This window comes from Prionailurus bengalensis, chromosome A2, assembly GCF_016509475.1.
Source record: "Prionailurus bengalensis isolate Pbe53 chromosome A2, Fcat_Pben_1.1_paternal_pri, whole genome shotgun sequence".
Taxonomy (NCBI): Eukaryota; Metazoa; Chordata; class Mammalia; order Carnivora; family Felidae; genus Prionailurus; species Prionailurus bengalensis.
Window position 1 is genome coordinate 90,700,484 of NC_057348.1, and position 19,028 is coordinate 90,719,511.

General features: G+C 40.2%; 1 protein-coding gene across 4 annotated transcripts in view; it reads right to left on the reverse strand.

The window, feature by feature from the left end:
• The window catches only part of ABCB1 (ATP binding cassette subfamily B member 1), a 234,397-nt gene that overhangs the window by 6,447 nt on the left and 208,922 nt on the right, over positions 1 to 19,028 (reverse strand). For all 4 annotated transcript variants that reach the window (XM_043588756.1, XM_043588755.1, XM_043588757.1 and 1 more), the window contains 4 exons: positions 16,244 to 16,344; positions 14,859 to 14,999; positions 11,527 to 11,683; positions 10,831 to 11,028 (listed from right to left, as the gene is read on the reverse strand). In XM_043588756.1, coding sequence (XP_043444691.1) covers positions 10,831 to 11,028; positions 11,527 to 11,683; positions 14,859 to 14,999; positions 16,244 to 16,344 — 597 coding nt within the window. The remainder of the gene's footprint in view (positions 1 to 10,830; positions 11,029 to 11,526; positions 11,684 to 14,858; positions 15,000 to 16,243; positions 16,345 to 19,028) is intronic.

The following is a 19,028-nucleotide window of genomic DNA, read 5'->3' on the forward strand; positions in this document are numbered from 1 at the left end:
CCATGGAGACTATTCCAGCATCTGTGTTCCAGGCTTTCTTACAGTGTTAAGTGAAGGTGGGAAGTAGAAGGTGGAGAGAGGCAATAAAGACTATACAAGGATGTGGCAAAACAGCAGGTCTTGTTAGACTGAACACTGTACTTGAGAAATGGAAATTTCAGGAAACAAGGAGTGGTTTAATTTTTTTCCAAGCTTATGCTCCTGGGAAGGAAACAGACATTGCCTAACTAATATAATTAAACAAATCTGAATGATCCCATCACGTTTTAATGAGTTTCCCTATCACACTGAATACAGTAACACTCTTGGCTCTCTTCATCCCCACATGATACACTGGAATTAGAAACTACTTAAAACCTGTTTCTGTAGAGAAAACATTTAGAAATCTAAAGATAAAAGAGATCAGTGCAGAGGTTATTTGGCTGAGGCATGGGTGAAGGTCTAAGGGAAGACCAAGGAACTCTGGGGAATCAGTGAACACTGTTCAAAAGACACTGGCCTTGGGGCGCCTGGGTGGCGCAGTCGGTTAAGCGTCCGACTTCAGCCAGGTCACGATCTCGCGGTCTGTGAGTTCGAGCCCCGCGTCGGGCTCTGGGCTGATGGCTCAGAGCCTGGAGCCTGTTTCCGATTCTGTGTCTCCCTCTCTCTCTGCCCCTCCCCCGTTCATGCTCTGTCTCTCTCTGTCCCCCAAAAAATAAATAAACGTTGAAAAAAAAATTTAAAAAGACACTGGCCTAAATAAAAACTTAATGAGGAAAGTAAACACATTGGTAATAATGAAATCAAGCCAGATTAAAATGACTAGCTATCTCTATTCCAGACTGTTCAATGTACTGCTGCTTTCATCAGCACAATCAAATATGTGTTATTCTGCTATATATGTTTACTCTGAAATCACGATTACAGATAAATTATTGAGCACTGGCTATATTATAGGTCCTGTGATAAGCTTGTCTCATGCATTCTCTTGTTTAAACTTTACAACATCCCTTGTGAGGTAGGCGTGGTTTTAGTCTCCATTTTACAGATTCAAAAAAAAAAGCCAAGTGATACGCATGAGGACACACAATAACCAGAGGAGCTAGGATTGAATATATACACTACAGGTTCGGTTTTGGTAACACAGCGTCTTATAATTGAAAGATTCCTTCTGTCCTCCTTCTAAGAGGAATGTCCCATGTTAGCCCCGGCACCTACCAGCTAATACCCAGACTAGGACAACAGGCTTCTGACAACAGTGCATGACATGGACTAGAGAAGGGAAAAGGAAAGGTTGGGCAAGACTCAGACCACAAGCAATTTTACAGTGAAGCTAATTCAGTTCAGCTTCAAGGATCCTAATCTGCAGGTAATTGTTGGGAGCTGAACCGTGTTCTGGGAGGGGGCGGGGTGGGGTAACAGCGGAAGGCCAGGCTGCAGTTAGGAATATTCCAGGTGAATATTTATGATAACCTGTCTAAAGAGAAAAGGGACCTGAATCTTTAAGGTTTCGATATTTTGTTGTGATTTGTTTTATTAGAAGTAAATATTCACTTTTATACCTAATTTTGCATTCATAACTTTGTATTCTTTTACAGAGAGTCCCTAAAAATGTAGAACCTTCATGCCCCAAAAAACCTGGAACCTCCCCTCTGTACAATTTGGTGGCTTCATTTTGCAAGAGTCTCCAAAATTTAACCTACACCTTTCAAATTTATCAGCTCAGTGGCTCTCAAACGATGGTTGGCACCAGAATCACCTGGGGAAATTGTAAAAATTAATGGACCAGATCCTGACCTACTGGAATGAGCCAGGGTGTTCTTTAGTAGTTCTGTAAACCATTCTGATGGTTTGAGAACCACAGCCCAGGTCACTGTTTCTCAAAGTATAATTCAAGGCCCCCTGATGGTCATGAGGATTTCCTGACCTCGGTCACATCCTTCCTTCAGTTCTTATGATCAATCATGCTCAGATCCACACACATTTTTACATGGCAACAATAGCTACTTACTCGTAACCTACTGAGTTATTAAGGGTTACTAATTAATGGTCATTAACAAAACGGCACATGGACTCGTGTGTCTTGAGGACACTTCCACTATGAAGTCTGGCTTCTATGCAAAACTTGGCAGTACTTCAAAGCTCTAGCACAAACGTACAGGAGCAGATAATAGTGTTCCTTAAATAGGTAAGAACACTTGGTTTTCCTTGCATTGTCAGTGTTGTCTTGAGATGGTTATTGTCCGAGGCCCTCAGCATTTATTTCCATATTCCTCTGTACTACCTTTCTAGATAGGAAGGGCCAGAAGGCCAAAAACTATTTCTGAGACTCCCTTTTGGCTCTGGAAGTAATGGAGGTTATACCAGTGAGATGCACTGTGCAAAATCTGTAAGGTATAGGCTCTCTTTAGCAGCAACAGTAAACTAACCCATGTGACTATGAATACAGTAGAGAGGCCATGACATTTTTGTTCTTCCTAAATGGGTTATAATTTGAAAGTTTAAGGATCAGATCTTTCATTAAATCTGCTACTTTGGCCCAAATAGGCTATATGGATATATGTACATTGGAGGAAATCACCTATCAATGTAGCTCACATTACCTCTTGCATCAAATGACATCTTGACTGCTCACCCTCTCAGCCTCATTCAATGGCTCTGTTTATCTCTTAAGAACCAGCTCTAGGTGGAGGGGCCAACATGGTAGAGAAGTAGGGAGATCCATACTTCCTGCATCTCTCAAACCAAGAAGGGTTGAAGCCAAAGGACTTTGAACCCCAAGAGTCTGGAAGAAAAGAGACTGAGTCTAACAGGGAGACATCAGGACAACCAGATGGTCCTTAGGCGGGTGATTGTGAACGGTAGGACATAAAACGGGCCATGTAGGCATGGAGGAGAAGGATCCCCTTCTGCAGAGAGAGAAAGAGAAAAGAAAGAGTGTCTGAGGAAGCATAGGACTGTATCTGAATGAGAGAAAAACCTCTGACAGGGACGGAGAGGGATCCCATCTCTAACTGCAGGGCTTTCTCCAGACTGGGGCTGGCTGCCCTATTCATGCACTTGGGGAAAAGGGGAGCTACCCCTGGGTTCAGTGGTAGGTTAGGGGCACAGTCCACAATAGGAGAAAGCGGTCACCTCCCTGAAGTGCTGCTGCACAGGACAAAACCAGCTGGGACCACATATCAGCATAGAGAAGCGCTTCCCCAGTGCCAAGGCGCACAGAGTGCGAGTTTAAATCCCAGCCAAGTGCCGGGGCATGGGAGTCGGTGGAGCGAGACGGACTACCCCATGTGCACCAGCAGCAAAAGTGAGGACGACTCCAACAGAGTGATTTGGGACACTAGGTGTGTGGAGAAGAGACTGGGGGGGCGGTTTCCATTTTTCTCCCCACCACCACCAAGGCAGGGCCTCAGGGATCAGTCCGCAGGGCCCACAATGGAGGCGGACCTGCCTACACCAAACCACGTCCCTCCATCCCAGGTAACTGTGTGCCTATTGGAGCAGGATAGATGCTGAGGAACCAGACGGCCCCCTCCTCCAGACCAGCGCTGCTGAATTGCCTGGATTAATTCTAGGACAATTCTTGTGATTTGGATATATTCTTCCTTCCTTTTCTCCTTCTTATTTCTTCCCTCCTCTAGGCTGGATATTCCAGTTGTTGGTTTGTTTAAGCAGACATATTTAATCCATTCCCCTGATACATGTTCTACACCTCCTTCTTTACTTTCTGTTCTCTCTCTCTGGAATAATCAAGCTGTATAGTTTCTCTGTCTGGGTAACTTTATCTTCCTTTCTTTTTCCCTCCTCCTTCTTTATTTTCCTTTCTCTTTCTCTGGATTAAGCCGTTTAGTCTCTCTGCCTGGTCAATGTTTATTTTTTTCTCCCCCCCACCCCGCCCCCCCACCAACCCCAGTCATTTCTCTCTTTGTATATGCTCTTCCATCAGCTCTACCCCGTTCTTTACTTATAGCTGGTGTTTCTGGTTTTTCGCTTTTGCATTGTTTGTTTGTTTGTTTTATTTGTCTCGTGTTTGTGTGTTTTTGTTTCCTGTTTGTCTGTTTGTTTTCCTTTCTAGGGCTACTTCAAGGAACAAATCAAAGCACACCAGGTGGAGGGTCCATAAGATCATTACAAGTAGGGAAATAAAATTACCAAACTCACAACAACAGAGAACAAGTAACACTCCCCAAAAAACACCTCCTGAAGGGCCAGGCCCTGGACAGTGTATGACCCCCTTTAATATAGCAGTGCTCACAGGTGCAGAGCACATAACAAGCTTTTAAAACTCATAAGGGACAGAAAACTAGCCAAAATGATGAAACAGACGAATTCTCCTCAAAAGAAATTCCAGGAAGAAGGGACAGCTAGAGAATTGATCAAAACAGATATAAATAATGTAACTGAACAAGAATTTAGAATAATAGTCATAAGACTAATCACTGGGCTTCAAAAAAGCATAGAAGACAGCAGAGAATTTATTGCTGCAGAGATCAAGGAACTAAAAAATAGTCATGATGAGTTAAAAATTCTATAAATTAGGTGCAAAATAAAATGGAGGTGGCCACAGCATGGATTGAAGAGGGAGAGGGGAGAATAGGTGAATTAGAAGATTAAATTCTGGAAAAGAGGAAGCTCAGAAAAAGAGATAAAATAATCCAGGATCACGAGGAGAGAATTAAAGAACGAAGTGATTCAATCAAGTGGAACAATATCAGTATCATAGGAATTCCAGAAGAAAAAGAGAGAGAGAGAAAGGGGCTAAAGGTATACTTGAACAAATCATAGCTGAGAACTTCCCCAATCTGGGGAAGGGAACAAACAGTGAAATCCAAGAGGCACAGAGAACTCCCTTCAGACTAACTTGAATCAATCTTCTGCCTGACATATAGTGAAACTGGCAAAATAAAAGGATAAAGAGAGAATTCTGAAAACAGCTAGGGATAATCGGGTCTTAACATACAAAGGTAGACCCATAAGACTAGTGACAGACCTATCTAATGAAACTTGGCAGGCCAGAAAGGAATGGCAGGAAATCTTCAATGTGATGAACAGGAAAAATATGCAGCCAAGAATCCTTTATCCAGCAAGCCTGTCATTCAGAATAGAAGGAGAGAAAAGGTTTTCTCAAACAAACAAAAACTGAAGGAATTCATCACCACTAAACCAGCCCTACAAGAGGTCCTAAGGGGGACCCTGTGAGTGGAATGTTGCAAGGACCACAAAGTACCAGAAACATCATCACTACAACTACGAAACCTACAGATAACCCAATGACTCTAAACCCATATCTTTCAATAAAAATAGTGAATGTAAAGGGACTAAATGCGCCAATCAAAAGACACAGGATATCAGAATGGTTAAAAAGACAAGGCCTATTTATTTGCTGTCTACAAGAGACCCATTTTAGACCTGAGGATTGAGAGTGTGGGGATGGAGAACTATCATGCTACTGCAAGTCAAAAGAAAGCTGGAGTAGCCATACTTATAGCAGACAGACTAGACTTTAAAGGCTGTAACAAGAGATGAAGAAGGGCATTATATGATAATTACAACATCTATCCATCAGGGAGGCCTAACAATTATAAATGTCTATGCTCCGAATTCAGAAGCACCCAAATATAGAAAACAATCACAAAAATAGCCAATCTTATTGGTAAAAAAGTAGTAACTGCAAGGGACTTTAATATTGCACTTACATCAATGGACAGATCATCTAGGCAGAAAATCAGTAAAGAAACAACGGCCCCGAATGATACACTGGACCAGATGGACTTGACAGATGTATTTAGAACTCTACATCCTAAAGCAGCAGAATATACTTTCTTCTCGAGTGCACATGGAACATTCTCCAACACAGATCACATACTGGGTCATAAATAGCCCTCAATAAATATAAAAGAACTGAGATCATACCATGAACACTTTCAGATCACAATGGTATGAAACTTGAGATAAACCACAGGAAAAAGTGTGGAAAACCTCCAAAAGCATGGAGGGTAAAGAACATCCTACTAAAGAATGAATTGGTCAGTCAGGCAATTAGAGAAGAAATTTAAAAATATATGGAAACAAATGAAAAAAGAAAACACAACAATCCAAAACCTTTGGGATGTGCCAAAGGCAGTCCTAAGAGGAAAATACATTGCAATCCAGTCCTATCTCAAGAAATAAGAAAAATCCCAAATACAGAATCTAACAGCACACCTAAAGGAACTAGAAGCAGAACAGCAAAGATACCCCAAGCTCAGCAGAAGATGAGAAATAAGAAAGATCAGAGCAGAAATAAACAATATAGAATTAAAAAAAACAAAAACAAAACCAAAACAAACAACAAAAAAAAACCAAACCGTAGAACAGATCAATGAAACCAAGAGTCAGTTTTTTGAAGAAATAAACAAAATTCATAAAACTCTAGCCAGGCTTCTCAAAAAGAAAAAGAGAGGACCCAAATAGATAAAATCATGAATGAAAATGGACTTATTACAACCAACCCTCAGAAATATAAGCAATTATCAGGGAATACTATGAAAAACTATATGCCAACAAACTGGACAATCTGGAAGAAATGGACAAGTTCCTAAACACCCACACACTAGCAAAATTCAAACAGGAAGAAATAGAAAACTTGAACAGACCCATAACCAGCAAAGAAATTGAATTGGTTATCAAAAATCTCCCAACAAATAGTGGCCCAGATGGCTTCCCTGGGGCATTCTACCAGGCATTTAAAGCAGAGTTAATACCTATCCTTCTCAAATTCTTCCAGAAAATAGAGATGGAAGGAACACTTCTGGACTCATTCTATGAAGCCAGCATTACTTTGATTCCCAAACCAGACAGAGACCCAGCAAAAAAAGAAAACTACAGGCCAATATCCCTGATGAATATGGATGCAAAAATTCTCAAGAAGATACTAGCAAATTGAGTTCAACAGCATATAAAAAGAATTATTCACCATGATCAAGTGGGATTCATTCCTGGGCTGCAAGGCTGGTTCAATATTTGCAAATCAATCAATGTGATACATCACATTAATAAAAGAAACGGTAAGAACCTTATGATCCTGTCAATAGATGCAGAAAAAGAATTTGACAAAATACAGCATCCTTTCTTGACAAAAACTCTTAAGAAAGTAGGGATAGAAGGATCGTACCTTGAGATCAGAAAAGCCATATATGAAAGACCCAACACTAATATCATCCTCAATGGGGAAAAACTGAGAGCTTTCCCCCTGAGATCAGGAACACGACAGGATGTCCACTCTTACCACTGTTGTTTAACATAGTGTTGGAAGTCCTAGCATCTGCAATCAGACAACAAAATGAAATAAAAGGCATCAAAATTGGCAAAGCAGAAGTCAAAGTTTCACTTTTCGCAGACAACATGATACTCTACATGGAAAACCTGACAGACTCCACCAAAAGCGTATTAGAACAGATACATGAACTCAGCAAAGTTGCAGGGTACAAAATCAATGTACAGAAATCAGTTGCGTTTTTATACACCAATAATGAAGCAACAGAAAGAGAAATAAAGAAACTGATCCCAATTACAATCACACCAGGAACCATAAAACACCTAGGAATAAACCTAACCAAAGATGTAAAAGATATGTATGCTGAAAAGTATAGAAAGAGCTTATGAAGGAAGCTGAAGAAGACACAAAGAAATGGAAAAACATTCCAAGCTCATGGATTGGAAGAATAAATATTGTTAAAATGTCAATACTACCCAAGGCAATCTACACATTCAATGTAATCCCAATCAAAATTACACCAGCATTCTTCTCAAAGCTAGAACAAGCAATCCGAAAATTAGTATGGAGCCATAAAAGACCCCGAATAGCCAAAGTAATTTTGAAGAAGAAGACCAAAGCAGGAGGCATCACAATCCCAGACTTCAGCCTTTACTACAAGGCTGTAATCATCAAGACAGCATGGTATTGGCACAAAAACAGACAAATAGACCAATGGAATAGAGAACCCAGAATTGGACCCACAAATGTATGACCAACTGATCTTTGACAAAGCAGGAAAGAGTATCTAATGGAAAAAAGACAGTCTCTTTAACAAATGGTGCTGGGAGAACTGGATGGCGACATGCAGAAGAATGAAACTAGACCACTTTATTACACCATACACAAAAATAAACTCAAAATGGATGAAAGATCTGAATGTGAGACAGGAAACCATCAAAGCCCTAGAGGAGAAACCAGGCAACAACCTCTTTCACCTCAGCCGCAGCAATTTCTTACTCGACAGATCTCCTAAGGCAAGGGAATTAAAAGCAAAAATGAACTACTGGGACATCATCAAGACAAAAAGCTTCTACACTGCAAAGGAAACAACCAACAAACCTAAAAGGCAACCGATGGTATGGAAGAAGATATTTGCAAATGACATATCAGCTAAGGGGCTAGTATCCAAAATCTATAAAGAACTCACCAAACTCCACACCAGTGAAGAAATGGGCAGAAAACATGAACAGACACTTCCAAAGATGACACGCAGATGGCCAACAGACACATGAAACAATGCTCAACATCACTCATCATCAGGGAAATACAAATCAAAGCCACAATGAGGTACCACCTCATGCCGGTCAGAGTAGCTAAAATGAACAAATTGGGAGACTATAGATGCTGGCGAGGATGTGGAGAAATGGGAACCCTCTTGCACTGTTGGTGGGAATGCAAACTGGTGCCGCTGCTCTGGAAAACAGTGTGGAAGTACCTCAAAAATTAAAAACAGATCTACCCTATGACCCAGCAATAGCACTGCTAGGAATTTACCCAAGGGATACAGGAGTGCTGATGTATAGGGGCGCTTGTACCCCAATGTTTATAGCAGGACTTTCAACAATAGCCAAAGTATGGAAAGAGCCCAAATGTCCATCAATTGATGAATGGATAAAGAAGATGTGGTTTATATATACAATGGAATACTACTTGGCAATGAGAAAGAATGAAATCTGGCCATTTGCAGCAACGTGAATGGAAATGGAGGGTATTATGCTAAGTGAAATAAGTCAGGCAGAGAAAGACAGATGCCATACGTTTTCACTCATATTTGGATCTGGAGAAACTTAACAGAAGACCATGGGGGAGGGGAAGGGAAAAAAAAGGAGTTACCAACAGGGAGGGAGGGAGGCAAACCATAAGAGACTCTTAAATACAGAGAACAAACTGAGGATTGATGGAGGGTGGGGGAGAGGACAAAGTGGTTGATGGGCACTGGGGAGGGTTCTTGGGATGAGCACTGGGTGTTGTATGGAAACCAATTCGACAATAAATTATATTAAAAAAATTGATGGCAATGTTTAAAAAAATATGCTCTAGGTCTATCTTCTTTTATATAACTCATGGAAGTATATGCCCCATCTCTTCAGTGAAATTCTTTGAGTACAGACATTATCACCTGTAATTTATTAGAGCTCAACATTTAATATACTGCTTACTCAACATCTGTTAAAGACCATAATCTTTCCTGAGAGCTAACATTTCCTCCTAATTGCTTCATTTCTCTCTTCCTTTAGAGCCCTTTGTTCAAATTTCAACCACAAAACTGAAGTATAAAGTCAGAATTCACAGAAAATATAAAACAAGAAAGTAAAAATAGAGGATAAAGCTTATGTCGCTGTTAAAAAACAGACTGAGTAGAATACAATAAAAACATTTATGAGTAAGTCATAAATAAAAATATTTATGACTATAGGTTATAAGTTTCATTTCCACCTCACTCATTAATCCAAGTGTGGCCCATATGGAGCTGGGGCATCAATTTGACTGTATGGAACAGGTGTCCATTCTGTTTGGTCAGTGCCCATGCCTTTCCGGTTGTTAAATATTTTTATTATCACCTGTGAGTATGACTAGTAACTAACTAAAACTTCTTGCTATAAATTCTATTCCTTCCTAATCTGATTCTTTTCCTGTTCTCCACTGTAGTCACACTGCTCCCTTCACGACTTCTATCTCCTCCCCAGTACCCAAGATAGTCCCTGACAGGCACTGAGTAAATGTTTACTGAATGCTGAATGAACAAAATCTGACCCTTCATTTATTCTTTTAGTTCAGGGAAGAAAAAGGAATCCTTCTATATTCTTTATCTGCTTCCCAAATTCATTGATTCCACTTTTTAGAAGCTATTTCAATACCCTCTCTCAATGATTGTATCTCATCCTCAGCCATAAAAATGCTTAAGATTTCCCCCTGCTACACCTCTTCCCTGGCCTCTGCTTCCCCCCTCACGCTACTGCTCTTACTGCTTTTCTTTCACCTTTAATCTTCTAGACGATCTGCATTCAGTCTCCACTTCCCTTTCCAGCCATCCCTCAGCCGTGCTAAACTGTTTCCCCACCAATACCTCACTAAGAATACTTTAAAATGTTGTAAGTAGCCCATTAAATTGCCAAATCACATCCTGTCATTTCCGTCTTCATCTTACTCTACCTGTCCACAGCATCTGTCATTGTTGACTACCTTCAACTTCTCAAAACATTCCCTATCCCTGGCACCCACCTTACTTGTCTCTCCTAGCATCCCTCCTGCTCCTGTATCTTTCTGGCTACTTAAATTTTTGCTGGATCCTCTCATGAAAACAGAAACGTAACTGAAGGAAGGAAGGGAGATGGATGATAAAAAGGCTGCTCACAAAGGAGGGTAGAGGGGCAATTTGAGACAGAGGCTGGGGCAGCAGACACAGCTTGGAGATGGTATCTAGGATGTCAGACTTTAAGTGAGGCTGTTGTTTAAAGACTGGAAAAACTAGAGTTCATAGTCAGGAATTAAACATATCCAGGCATTCCAATGATTAAACACTTAAAATGAGATGAATAAAAAGGTGTGCTCACCACTGTTCCGGCCATTGGGTCGTAGAACCGCTCAAGGAGCTGGACCACCGTGCTCTTCCCGCATCCACTGCTGCCCACCAGGGCCAGCGTCTGGCCCTTTTTCACCTCCAGGCTCAGCCCTTGAAGCACTGGGATATCTGGTCGAGTGGGATAGTTGAACATGACTTCATTAAATGTCACATTTCCTTCCAACGTGTTCTAAAATCAGAACAGTAACAATAGAGATGATTACTGCGATCCTGAAAACGCATTGTATAGCAAACCCCCTCTATCACCAGGTGTCAGAAGACGGCAAACTTGTATTACAATTAGGCTGCATTTGTAACTGCCAGAATGTAGTAAGTAAAATCTAAGAGAGTCAGTGTTTGTACAGCATGTATTGTTAATACAATACAAATGTGATAACTCAAATCTGTTCTCCAAGAATAGAGTACCTAACCTACATATAATAAAATCCGATTAACAGAATTTGCTCATAAATTGGGTGGTATTTCCATCTCCCTGCAGCCTTGTTTTACAAAAGTACTGAATGTTAACATACATTATTAGCATTTATTAAAATGACCTCATGATCTAGAAAGTTTCATTTTATTACCTGCGAATAAAAAACCCCCACAGATTTTATTAAATTTCCTCTTAGAGTACTTTCACTCATTAGTTAGGAATGAAAACATATCATCAAAACTTCAAACTCACAGGCATTAGGCCTTCTGTGCTATAGCTGTCGATCAGAGGGATTTTTTCAATGATCATGATGACGTGGGCAGCTGATACTTTGGCTTTGGCATAGTCAGGAGCAAATGAACTGACCTGTCCCACTGCCATGGCACCGAAGACAATAGCTGAGAATACCCTGCAAAAACAAAGACAAAGCATGAGCGGAGTTATGGCTATAATGCTAGACAACTGACAGTTCTACAATAGAGAACACTGCCTCAAACAATGTAAAACACAAATTAAAAACATAAAACAAAATAAGTCAGCACTTTCCCTTATAAGTTCGCATCAGTGTAACAGATTGTAAAAGGGCCCCCTTTTTCAACTGTCTCTGTATCCTCACCTTCTTGTAATGGGACTTTGCAGCTCCTCCATTTAAGAAGTGGAATCTGTATTCCTACCCTTTGAATCTGAGTTGGCCTGTGACTTGCTTTGGCCAACAGGATGTGGTGGAAGTGACTTCTGCCAGTTCTAAGCTTATGACTCAGGGGGCTTTGTGTGCTTTTCTCTCTCTCTCTCTCTCTGCCACCACCACAAGCCCAGCTAGCATCTGGAGGACAAGGCACAGATGGAAGAAAGCTGTGGGGACCCCAGCCAACCAGCTTGTCATGCCCTACACACACAAGCGAGCCTACTTGCGATCTGCTATGTCCATCCTAGACCAGCAAAACTGCCCAGCTGACCCACAGACTTGTGGGCAAACATGAACGTTTATTATTGTGTGGCACTGAGGGTTAGTGGTTGGTTGTTATGTAGCATGATTGTGGTGATCCATAGCGGATACAGGCATTTGTGACATCGTAGATGGACCTTGTAGGCATTATGCTAAGTGGAAGAAGTCAGATTGAAAAAGACAAATACTGTATGATTTCACTCATGTGGAATTTAAAAATACAGATGAACAAACAAGCAAACAAAAGCAGAATCAGACCTATAAATGAGAGAACAAACCGATGGTGGCCAGAGGGGAATGGGTGAGCAAAATGGGTGAAGGGGAGGAGGAGACACAGGCTTCTAGTTACGGAATGAATGTCACAATAATAAAAGGTGCAGCAAAAGGAATCCAGCCAGTGATATTATAATAGCCTTGGACGGTAACAGATGGCAGCTGAACTTGCAGTGAGCACAGCATAAAGTATAGAGAAGTAGAATCAGTATGTTGCACACCTGAAACTAATGTGACATTGTATGTCAACTACTAAAAAAATAACAGATCCAGGCATTGGTGCTGAAATTACACCAGATGCTTAGAAAACGTGTGAGCTGTATAGCAAAGAGTGAGTTCCTTATAGAGACAGGTAGCATGCTGCACTCAGGATGCACTCATATTCTTAACCTATGACATCAAAATCATAGCAGCTTAAAGCTGGGAAAGACTCCACAGGATATCGAGTCCAGTGCTCAATGTTTGTTTCCTGGGCACTTCTCCTAGGTTGGCCTCCATTCTTTGTTTTAGGGAGTAGCAAGTTTGATTAAGTTTGTTGTTCAGAAGTTCTTCTTCACATGGAAGAAAAATGTACATCCTTTGGCATAATATAGCCCTTACTGGAATATTTTTTAAAAGGCCCAGTGTTTCTTTGATGACTCCCATCTTTCTCAACACTCCAGCTGCCCTCCTCTGGACACATTTCTCAACATGTTTTTTTTTTTTTTTTTTTTACCTTTATTTTTTTTTCTTTCCACGTTTCTATTTAAATTCCAGGTAGTTAACATACACTATACTATTAGTTTAGGTGTAGAATTCAGTGATTCATCACTTACATATAACACCCAGTGCTCATCACAAGTGCCCTCCTTAATACCCATCACCTATTTCATCCATCGCCCCACCCACGTCCCCTCTGGTCACCATCAGTGTGTTCTCTACAGTTAAGAGTCTGCTTCTTGGTTTTTGTCTATTTATTTCTCCCCCTGTGTTCATCTGTTTTGTTTCTTAAATTCCACATGAATGAAATCATATGGCATTTGTCTTTCACTGACTTCTGTCACTTAGCATAATACTCTCTAGCTCCATCCACATCATTGCAAATGGAAAGGTTTCATTCTTTTTGATGGCTGAGTAATATTCTGCCGTGTACGTATACTACTTCTTCTTTATCCAATCATCAGTCAAAGGACACTTGGGCTGTTTCCACAATTCGGCTATTTCAACATATCTTTTTAAACAGTGGGCCTGGAACTAACAGAATACTTGGGAACCCTCCTGGAAGAATACTGTGAGCCTGTCACATCCTCTCCTCTGAACTCTAAATAAATCATACAAATGGCTGGGTAATCTCAGGCTTGTCATCATTTACCCCTGGGAGATCTTTTAAAAAATGGACTGCCCTTCAGACAAGTCTCCCCTTTCCTTTACTTGGAAGATTGATTTTCCCAATCTAAACACCCAACTGTCAGCAACTTTCACCAATTCAATGCCTTACCTTGAAGTAAAGCAATGTATCAAATAGTTATCTAATCGAAGACCCTATGCCAATGATGCTTGGTTTTGGTCTTTTGGTCCAAGTCATAAATAGCTTCTGTATATCATTTGTCAGATAGACATATCAAGTGGAAATTTTAAATCTTCTGTTGGGGTCGTCCTGAGCAAACTATAATGCACACACATGCCAAGGTTTCAACAGAATGGAAATATTACACTAACACCTTATATCAGACAAGCTTAGGTGATTCTGGTTTAAATGAAAAACTCTATTACCACTATTTATGATATGCTGTCAAAGGGCAGAATCTCATCCACCACCAAATCTAGACACTCAGAAAGATTATATCTACTTTTTAATTACCTAACTGCATATTTGAGTACTTGGGGGTACAATTAAGTTCAGGTCTGTCTTCTCCTGACTGAGATAGAATTTTCTGCATTCACAGCAATGGGGCAGAAATCCCAATGTAGCCTTTCCTTTGTCATTTCTGAATTTCTTTAGCTCTTACCTTCTAACTGCTCTTCTTTTATCAAGGAAAGCAAATGTATTCTTTAAAAGGAGCTAGACACTTGGCTCCAAGTTAGGCTTCTTCTCAAATGCCAAAACCTCCTAGAATCCCCTCAGTGAATCACAACCCCATTGAGCCACAGATTCAGAAGGTCAAAGGTATGAGTCAGCACTGGGGAGGGGGGAAGTCACTGATTCCCTAAATGAAAATAGGGTCCCTCAGGGATCATACACAGAGACTCACGAGGCAAATGACACCTTCTGAATCACCAAAATCTCTTCACAAAGCTTCACAGTACGGTTTTCTATTTAGACATGAAGCATGTCCACCTCAGTTTTATTTCTAGAGTTCAACTGTAAATAAAACCTGATACTTACAAGAGAACATCTTGAAAGTCCATGAACTCATGTGCCACCAAGTAGGCACCAAACCGGAAACAGCCAGCATAGGAAAAGTACATCATTGCCTGGGTGATGGAAAATGAGATTCCAAAGATGTGTGCTTTCCTCAAAGAGTTTCTGAAAAGGAGACGTTAAGAAACTCACTTGACTTTCATTTCTCAGTCCTTAAAACATAACCTTTGATAGATCAGCGGTGGGGTACGGCAGACAAAAGTGGGTTCAATTTCCAAAAAAGTTAAGTTTGGTCCTCATTTTCCCACTTGTGAACGTTCAGGAAACTTCCTGATGGAGTATTAACTGCACCTCAAAGTACTGAAGTAAAGTTAAAATAAGCCAAGGAAAACATGAAGAGGGGTTAATAAATGGAAGTTCTTTCCCTTTCCCCCCACTTTTGGACACATAAGATATATGCACTCTATGGTAAATATTCATTCAACACAAATTTATCCAAAGCCTACAAGCTTCAGGAACCATGCTGGGTGATACAGAAGAATCAGTCATGTTCTTGCCCTTGGGGTCCAGGAGTCAAGTTGACTATAATTATGCAGTGAAGGAACCTTATGAATAACATGTTAGGGGAAGAAAGGAGGAAGCACAACTCTCTGGAGGAGTTAGAGAAGACTTCACAAAGGCATTAACATTGGTGGATTTTCTGAGCCATGTGAATTGGGTGATGTGGAGGTAAGGGCAGGCTGGTGAGTGGGTAGCCTCTGGGCCTCCAAGCCCTGCTTCAACCAGGTCAACTCCATTTCTATCTGTTTCATATATTGGGATTTCAAATGAAAACATTTTCAGGAAAAAACCTCTACTATTATTTTTTTTTAAACCTTTGAAAACTCATCGATAAGGTCCAGCTCTCTCCATTTACCATACAAGAAACTGAGACTCAGAGAGGTTGGGCTTACATTTTTGAACCCTCACTGGAGGAGTTCATTAGCTTCCTTTAATACAGAAATTCTCCACTAGAGAAGTGTCAAAAGAGGAAGGAAAGGCATACTCAAGAAGCACCACCCCTCAGGTCCCACAGATAGCTCAAATTTCATGTTCCATAGAGAACTCATTCCCAATGAGAGCAAATAATAGGGCCATTACCCAAACTTGGCATCAGAGTCATTCTCTATCCTCTCTCCCTCTGCTTCCCATCACTTACCTACTCTTACAGGTTCTACCTCAGAGAGGTCAGGGTCTTGTGATTTCTGTCCTGGATAACTATAAGTGGTTCCCTTTGGTTCCCATTTGGTTCCCTTCTAGTAGCTTCTCCACTTGTTCCCTACATTCTGGCCAAAGTAATCCTTCTGAAAACAAATCTGATGATTGAAAAACCTCCCCACACTCCCCTCCCACTCTTCAATGGTTATTACCTGTATGGTACCTGCAAACTCTGTGCATACATATATTCAAACTTCTGCTCTCGAGTCAAAGAGACAACAGTTCGGAAGTTTTCGATTGCTTCGGTAGCAATCTGTCACAGAGAGCCCCCAGTCACAGAGGCAAACAAAACAAAACAAAACAGTTGCAATTAGTGTGAATTCCATAAAAGAGATTAATAAAATTAATTTTGTTGTTACATATTATTTATCATCTATGATCTTCTTCACTATGAGAAAGAATAGTAATTTATAAAATCAAATTTTAGATCTGGCAGGAAGATTGGCTAATTCAGTGTTTTTATAGAAAGAGAAGCTAAGGCTTAAACAGATGAGACACTTATCTAAAGCCAAAATTACAGAGGCAAGGTTAACCTGAGAACTCAGTATTTTATGTCTAGTGTAGTGCTCTTTCTTCTATGACGGTCATGTTTTAGGTTTATTGTTATTTTACATAAATTTCAAATGTGATGTTTATATTTTCTCTTTATAATAACCATTCATGAAAATTGAAGAATATTTGGAAAATACTGAAAAAATAAAGGTTTTTTTTAAAAAAGCTACATATAGGTGTATTTTATATATTAGCTTACCTGTTTTTTTTCCTAAGCATATACATAACAAAATTGGGACCAAATTTTCTATTTGGCTTTACATCACTTTTTACGTTAAAAAATATCAAGAGCATTTTCCAAGGTCATGACATATACATTAATAATGGGATGTTTAATAGGCCACTTAATATCCCAGCCAGTTAAACATTCCTTTATTGTTGAACAAGGTTTTCCATTCTCTATTAAAAAAATTCTGTGATAAACATCCTTACACATAAACATTTGTCCATATTAAGTTACTTTCTTGGGAGAGGTTCTTAGAGTGAAATTATGAGGCCAAAGGGAACTAATTTTTAAGGAACATGGCACACATTATCAATTTGTTTTCCACAAACGTTCTATCATTCAGTTATTTTTTAATTGCATGTAACTTCCAATTAGTCTATGTGATTAGGATAAATACATCCTTTTGGAGTCTGCATAAAGGTCTGTGGAAAACATGAAAGATTCCAGTATATAAAATGAGACTTCAGCCATGGGACCTTGAAATATCTGTCTCATTCTCCTCATCAGTAAAATGAAGGGGGTGGACAACTGTGAGATCATGACCTGAGCCAAAATCAAGAATGGGGATGCTCAACTGACTGAGCCACCCAGGCGCCCAGAGGTGAGAGAACTTCTAATGTGAGAAGAGTAAATAGCACTGAGTTTCCCTCAGAAGCCAGTGTGCACTAAATAATTTTGGAGAAAGCATTATACACATATTTCTAGAGAGAGGAAAAAAAACTCCTCCTCACACTTCTCTTCTTTCCTCAAATAAACTGAAGTTTGGTTATGGATTTTATTTCTGAAAAGGAAAAAGCATCTATGTTACTAAGATGTTCATTAGTCAGTAATAATGTGACAGAAATCTAAGGAGCACAGAACACAGACAGGTAGAGGTTATGCACAGGCTGACACCACACGGCCTTGCTCTTGAACACTAGGCCTGCTCTGTCCCTTTAAGGGCAAACCAACAGACATGGTCTTGGTCCCCATGGAGCTTATGTCTTAGGAGGAAAGACAGAACATTAATCAATAAACAAAGAAATAGTAAAAACAAACATAAAAAAACATCAGGTACTGAGAAGTGTCGTGAATTAATTCCAATGCAGGAAAGGCCCCTCTGAAGAGGTAGGTAATAATGGTGAGACTTGAGTAACATAAAGGAACCAGACATTGGAAGATCAGAGGGAGCCAGCTTGGAATGTTCTAGGAACTGAAAGAAGGCCCTGAGGCCAGAGGAGGGTGAATTCACAGAAGTTGTCAGGGGAGCTGGGTCATGCAGAGTTTTATAAACCATGGTAAAAGGTTGCTCTTATTTTAACTGTGATCAGAAGCAATTGGAGGGTTTTAAGTTGGGGTTAGCATGATCTCATTTATGTTTGTAAGAGATCAGGGTGGCTTGTGTGAGAGGAATGTAGAAAGTGGGTGGACAAGAAAGGAAGGAGTGGAAGCAGGGAGATCAGTTAGACTATTGCTGTGTGATTTGGGCAACTTACCTAACTTCTCTGAACTCTGGATTTTTATCAACTAACCGGAATAATTCAAAGGGTTATTGAGAGTATCAAATGGGAAAATGCACGCAGAACTCTTTCCATGATGCTCGGTATATAATAAATACTAAATGGTAACCTGAGAATGATGATCTTTGGGAATTGATATTCAAAATTACATAGACTAGATGTGCCACCAGCACCACTTTTCTCACCTGCTTCTACCTGTCTCATGAACCACCACTGAACACAGCATTTATCTCACCCCTAACCTTTGCGCAGTAAACCTGCCACATGTACACATATCCATTTCCGTCTTGCCCCTGTGAAAGAACTCCTAAAGAGTCTTAAATCTGATGTGCCCCTTCAAAGGTGCTAATCTGTCTGTGATGTGCAGTGAATTCCTTATAATTGAGCTTCTCAATCACCTCCTTCCTATAAACAACCTAAGTCTCCTTTGTGGGACTTTTTGAACACCTCAGGAAACGATGATACTACTAAAGAGTAATACATTTTTTTAAAATACATTTTGTCCTAGATTTTTCCATCTTCCCCGCATTTGAAAAGTCTACCTTAGGTGGAAAAAACACGAAAGAACAGCACTAAGTGAAGTGATTGGTGACAGCAAGTGTTCCCTGACAGGGGCCAATGTTACATGGGCCAGACCATAACCAGATGCCTCCTGCTGAG